This window comes from Callorhinus ursinus, unplaced genomic scaffold (assembly GCF_003265705.2).
Source record: "Callorhinus ursinus isolate GAN/ISIS: 27379988/994484 unplaced genomic scaffold, GSC_fseal_2.0 scaffold10, whole genome shotgun sequence".
Taxonomy (NCBI): domain Eukaryota; kingdom Metazoa; phylum Chordata; class Mammalia; order Carnivora; family Otariidae; genus Callorhinus; species Callorhinus ursinus.
In genome coordinates, this window is record NW_027397072.1 from 6,739,358 (window position 1) to 6,745,488 (window position 6,131).

Consider the following 6,131-nt stretch of genomic DNA (forward strand, 5'->3'; position numbering starts at 1 on the left):
ATTGTAAAATAGTCAAAGTATAACATCATGAACCAAAATAGTGTCAAAACAAAATCTGTTCCACTGTGGCACGTATGTGACAGAAACACATGCACACAAAGTACATCAAAAGGCTCGAACTGTGGGGGACTCAGTATTAAATCATTTCCAGACTTAATATCAGAAGAGAGGTTGTTAATCGAACGCTCATGAACAGATTAGCAGGCAGCTTTTGCAGGACAGGCCCTCAGCCGATTTCTATGCTGGTCAGGAAACCATCCACCTCCATCCTCCAAAATGAAGTGGCTTGGTTTTCCCAAAGTGACATGCACCTCAGCAGGACCCACTGCCTCCCTAAAGAGAAACCCTGGGGCGGGCACATGGTCGCAGTTGGTGTCAGGGACTGGCCCACCAGCTGAGAAATTAATCATTAATTGAGGGACAAAATACAGGTTCCCCATTGTCAAGCTTTGCTTTTTCTCTTCTGCCCCCTTCCTCTTTCTGAAACGCAAAGAAGGTGCCGTATGGAGACAACAAGTAAACAAGATGCTGACAACTATGACATCTTCTCTCGGGTCTTCTAGCTTATTGTATTCTGGGGAAATAGGATTTTCCGAACACAACTCATTTACTGTAGTCTTCAGTTAGACTAGGATTATGTGTGAATTAACTGAAAAGTACTTAGGTAAATGGCTGCAAGCTTTAGACTGCAGGAATAACTTCTTCAGGATTTAGAGAGGGAAAACAAGGAAAAAAGCAAAACGTGAAACTGCGTCCAGGACTAGGGCTGAAAAGATTTCTAACGTCATCCGTGACAGAATTTTTATTTTTAATAGTGTGAAGATGTCGGTCACTGGCTGGAGCCACCTACCTTTCACAAAACTTTAAAAACACTGTAAGTGCTGGAATGTGACACCAGAAATCCGGATTTGTGCATAATTAATCACCTTACTTTGCCACCCACACTGCAGGTTCCCAGACAGGCAGCCTCTCAAGAGCAACGTATGTAAATACAGCTTCAGTATGCAAATTTTCCTAATGATTTCCAACTAAGAGGATCATTATAATAGACCTGCCTATTCTATGAAAGCAACCCCGAAAAGTGTCCTGCCTCTCAGAGCTCCTTAGCGATCAGCACGGTTTCCAATAAGTACTCATTTTACTGACTTTACCAATAATGCCTCCGTGTCGCTCCGGGTTGCACGATCCCACACTAAACCTGTCGTTGAGGGCGCGCGTGGGTGTTTTGTGTTTTGTTTTGTTTTGACATAGCTTAGCCTTATCTTAAGAGACTGAACTCTACACACGTCTCTTGTCAATGGCAAACTTCTTTGCGTTTTTACTGTCTTCAGAAATGCTTTTCTATCTGCTGACATCCCGTGGGTCGCGGAGAACGGTGACTTTCCCTCTGCTGTGCAGAACTTGTCCGCGTCGCTGTGGTTTTAAGGGTTGCTGAAACCTCCAGGGCGTGGAAGGCTTAGTCAGGGGACACCCTAGGGCGAGGGTACTGGCTCACCATTAGAATTAGAATAAAGATGCACATTTGGATTCCTGGGGTCTCCCCCCTCCCCCACGGCCTCCCCTTCTCCCCTCACCCCCCCACCCCCGGCCTTCTCCCCTCCTCCCCTCCTTCTCCCCCGCTTCTCGCCCGGCCTCCGCTCCGTTCCCCTCCCGCCCCGCGCTTACTGTACTCTATTTACCACCCCAGCTGGGCTCGCGCCCGCCCCGCCCACCCCACGGGGATTGGCTGCGAACGCGGAAGGACCGAGCGCTCGCCCCGCGCCAGCGCCCACCAATGGGGACGCCCGCGCGGCCTGATGGACGCGCCGCCTTCCACCAATGGGGACGCAGGGAAGCCGGATCGTATGCCCCCGGCGAGTGCGGATAAAAGCCGCCCCGCCAGGCTCCCCTCTTCATTCTGAGCCGAGCCTAGTGCCGAGCGCAGGAAGCTCCGCAGGCGGCGGCGGCCTGAGCTCCTAAGCAGCCCGCTCCCTCCCGGTCTCTCCTTTCCCCGCGCGCGGTCAGCATGAAAGCCTTCAGTCCAGTGAGGTCCGTTAGGAAAAACAGCCTTTCGGACCACAGCCTGGGCATCTCCCGGAGCAAAACCCCGGTGGACGACCCGATGAGCCTGCTGTACAACATGAACGACTGCTACTCCAAGCTCAAGGAGCTGGTGCCCAGCATCCCCCAGAACAAGAAGGTGAGCAAGATGGAAATCCTGCAGCACGTCATCGACTACATCTTGGACCTGCAGATCGCCCTGGACTCGCACCCCACTATTGTCAGCCTGCACCACCAGCGACCTGGGCAGAGTCAGGCGTCCAGGACGCCGCTGACCACCCTAAACACGGACATCAGCATCCTGTCCTTGCAGGTAAGACCTGCTCCCGGTGCCCCCGCCTGCTGCCATGGCCGCAGTCCGGGACTTACAGATGAGCTAATTAACTTAAAAAAAAAAAAACAAAAACAAAAACAAATCTGCTATAGATTGAGTCGCGCGTGAAATTGATGATAAGTTCTGACACGTTAATGCATTTGTCTTTGATTTCTGAATTGTAGCACAAACGTGTTTAATGAAAGTTGCTGTTCTACGGGCTACTTAAAAAAAAAAAAAAAAACACGCCCTTTCTCCTTAAGATTGTCTAACACCGCCTTTTATCCCCTTTCTCTTGCAGGCTTCTGAATTCCCTTCTGAGTTAATGTCAAATGACAGCAAAGCGCTCTGTGGCTGAATAAATGGTGAGTGTTTGCTCGTGCCTCCCGTTGGTAAACTGCCTCTTGGAGTGTGTGCGCGCGTGTTTTTTCATTTGTGTTGGGGGGGGAGGTACTTGTGTATCTGCAAAATTTGGGGTTTAGTAAATGAATGTGTACTTTAGTATGACCCGTAGCACATTGTCTGTGTATACTGCAGATGAAGGGGCTCCTGGCTCTGGTTACTCAAGATCACAGAACATTTTCCTTTAAAAAAAAAAACAAAAAAACAAACAAAAAAAACCAACCCAGTAACTTATTATGAAGGCGGCTGAGGCAAATGTGTATTGGCTTCTGCCACACATGTACTGCCCTGGCTCTTCTCTCCTATTGCTCTGGTACTATGAGGTACTAACCTCCATCTAATTAATCTTATCACCACAAATTCCATAGAGATCCTCCTTCCCTAAAACTGGAGCCGTCTGAGATTCGGCTAGCCCAGCATTGCTTCCCTGTGCCTCAGACCCTGTGATGTGGGATTCCGACTGCCCTATCTGTTAACTAAAGGGCTGTTTTCAATCAAATAATTGTTACAAGAAGCAGACTGGCGCCTGTGAGCACTGCTGTTGGAGATCCAAATAGGAGATTGCGTTGGGAAGTTTTTCCCTTGAGTCTCTGCTATTTTCATGTTTAATTTTCGCTGTCGAGGCCGAGTGTGTGTGTCTTGCATCTGGACGCCAGGGTTTGCCCAATCTTTGAGTGTTTGGTGGTTAAATGTTCAAACTGCGGCTTCCTCCCGGCGCCAGTCCGCCCGCCTCTGCCCTTAGGTTCCATTCTCCTAAAACATGCCTCTCCCCCAATCTTTTGCAGGTGTTCATGACTTTTCTTTTTCTTTGCACAACAACAACGAATCCACAGGATCTTTTAAGGCGCTGAACTTCTTATTTTTCAACCATTTCACAAGGAGAACAACAAGTTGAATGGACCTTTTTAAAAAAAAAAAAAATGGAAGGAAAACTAAGAATGATCATCTTCCCCAGGGTGTTCTCTGACCTGGACTGTGATATTAGTTATTTATGAAAAAGACTTTTAAATGCCCTTTCTGCAGTTGGAAGGTTTTCTTTATATACTATTCCCACCATGGGGAGCGAAAACGTTAAAATCACAAGGAATTTCCCAATTTAAGCAGACTTTGCCTTTTTTCAAAGGTGGAGCGTGAATACCAGAAGGATCCAGTATTCAGTTACTTAAATGAAGTCTTTTGGTCAGAAATTACCTTTTTGACGCAAGCCTACTGAATGCTGTGTATATATTTATATATAAATATATATATATATATTGAGTGAAACCTTGTGAACTCTTTAATTAGAGTTTTCTTGTATAGTGGCAGAGATGTGTATTTCTGCATACAAAGTGTAATGATGTACTTATTCATGCTAAACTTTTTATAAAAGTTTAGTTGTAAACTTAACCCTTTTATACAAAATAAATCGTGTGTTTATTGAATGGTGATTGCCTGCTTTATTTCAGAGGACCAGTGCTTTGATTTTTATTATGCTATGTTATAACTGAACCCAAATAAATACAAGTTCAAATTTATGTAGACTGTATAAGATTATAATAAACATGTCTGAAGTCAATACCTGAATTCTGAATGGTTTTTAAGATCTCTCTCTCTCTCTCTCTCTCTCCACTTCTCCATCCCTCCCGCCACCCCCCAAGCCTTAGAACTTGTATGCAGAGAAACTCCTTATCAGATATGTGGTCAGTGCCAGCACTTTGGGGCAAAGGGCTACTGCTAGCATTTCAGGAGAGCTGACCCAGCTGGGAAGGCTGTAAACAGAAGTTTCTCTTAGTCCTGCAGGGAAATATCAGTTGTATGCCTTGGGGCTGAGTTTCAAACCAAGAAATTGCTGTGGCAGTGACTTCTAGGAGTCAGATCATCCAAAATAAATGTGGAGTCTGGAAGGACTACTTGTCTGAGTAGGTGTTAAGACACTTTTGTTGGAGGATATGAAACTGCTTGTTAATCGGAAGGGTAAAGTCCACAGAATTCAGGACATGATTTAAAAGATTTAGGGGAAGGGCAGAAAAGACCCCTGGGTGTTCACTGTTTGCCCGTGGGAATGAAAGCTGTAAGAGGGCCCTGAGCTCTCAAGCTTCACCGGCGCCGCCTCCACCTGTAGCTCACCCGGCCTCTGGGAGACAGGGCTGGGGCGGAGCCCACTTTCCAAGACAGGTGGCTGTTAGATCGCCCTTCACCCTTGACTGCACCCCTGGACTGCCCAGGGAAGGAGAAGAGGGAGGGAGGGAGAGGAGAAGGGCCTTCTAAGTCACAGAAAAAGTAGCAGCGCGCTATTTCCTCACCTGGCAGTTTTGGACCCCGCTCTAAAACACGGTAGTTCACATGAACACGTGCTTAAAATTCCTAGGTATACATATGTTCCCAAATTGGAAGACATTTCCTTAGGTGTGCGAGGGTGGGGTGGGAGGTTCTGGAAGGCTGGTCCGAGGTGGGTGGGAACCGGAGAAGGAAGGTGGGGAGGACAGGCGGGTGGGGATGGGTGCCTCACCTGGGGCCACTTTCTCAGGCCCAGCCCAGCAGGTGTTTGGGTGGCGCCACCTTGTCTGCCCCGGCGGCGGTGGCGTTTCCGGCCCCGACAGGGAATCCGTACGTCAAGGGGAGCGCGGGGCCAGGTGTGGAGAGGCGGCCTCCGGCCGGCGGCCCAGCCTCGCCGGGCTCCCTCATCCCCTGTGGCCGTAGCGCCCCGAGACCCTCCTTCCTCCAGGGCGGGCGTCGGGGAGCCGGGCGGGGCAGCTCCGACGCCACCCGCGCCACCGCGCCCTGCCCCGCGTCCACGCCGCCGGCGAGCACGTGCCTTGACCCTGGCGGTCGTCGTTGTCGATAATCATACCCCGGGGGACGCCGCTCTGCCTGCCGCACCTGGGCGGGGTTGGGTCATCCCGCGGCGGGCCGCCTTTCAGACCTGTCACCTGATGTCTGGCCACCTGTCCCTGGGCGCCCCGCACCACGGGCCGCCCTGCGCTGGGCAGTGACGGGGAAGCGCGAGGACCGGTCGCTGCCCGTCCGCCCCCACCCCGTCCTTTCCTCCGGGGGCGACGGGATGGGGGCGCAGACCCCGGCCCCTGGTCGCTCCGGGCCTCGGCGACCCGCGCGTGAGAGGCTCAGACTCCGACGGTGGCGGGGGGGGGGGGTCTTCTGCAGGGGCTCGTGGGCTTCCCGAGGAAGCCGTGCGGGCGGGACGGGGCCCCTTCGAGCACCTGCTTGGTCCCTGGAAGCTGGGACCGTTTGCCACTTTTGGACGACGACCCAGAGTAGCAGCGGCGTCCAGGAAAAGCTGCACCTTTCGGAGGAGACTTTGCGCGGCGGAGCTCGGGCGGCTCTTCGGGGTCCGGCCGGTGGAGGCCGGGCGCCACCTGCTGGCCGGTACGAGGAAGGC

General features: G+C 51.2%; 1 protein-coding gene across 1 annotated transcript; it reads left to right on the plus strand.

Annotated features, from left to right (window-relative positions):
• The first annotated feature begins 1,874 nt into the window (after positions 1-1,874).
• Positions 1,875-4,310, plus strand: ID2 (inhibitor of DNA binding 2). The gene is made up of 3 exons (XM_025867703.2): positions 1,875-2,353; positions 2,655-2,718; positions 3,541-4,310. The coding sequence occupies exons 1-2, from the start codon at positions 2,006-2,008 to the stop codon at positions 2,709-2,711; spliced, it is 405 nt and encodes a 134-aa protein (XP_025723488.1). The 5' UTR covers positions 1,875-2,005; the 3' UTR covers positions 2,712-2,718; positions 3,541-4,310.
• The last annotated feature ends 1,821 nt before the right edge of the window (positions 4,311-6,131 follow it).

Coding starts and splice junctions, on each gene's coding strand:
- ID2 (XM_025867703.2), top strand. CDS start 2,006: ATGAAAGCCTTCAGTCCAGTGAGGTCCGTTAGGAAAAACAGCCTTTCG. Junction 2,354..2,654: donor TCAGCATCCTGTCCTTGCAG/GTAAGACCTGCT, acceptor TTTCTCTTGCAG/GCTTCTGAATTCCCTTCTGA.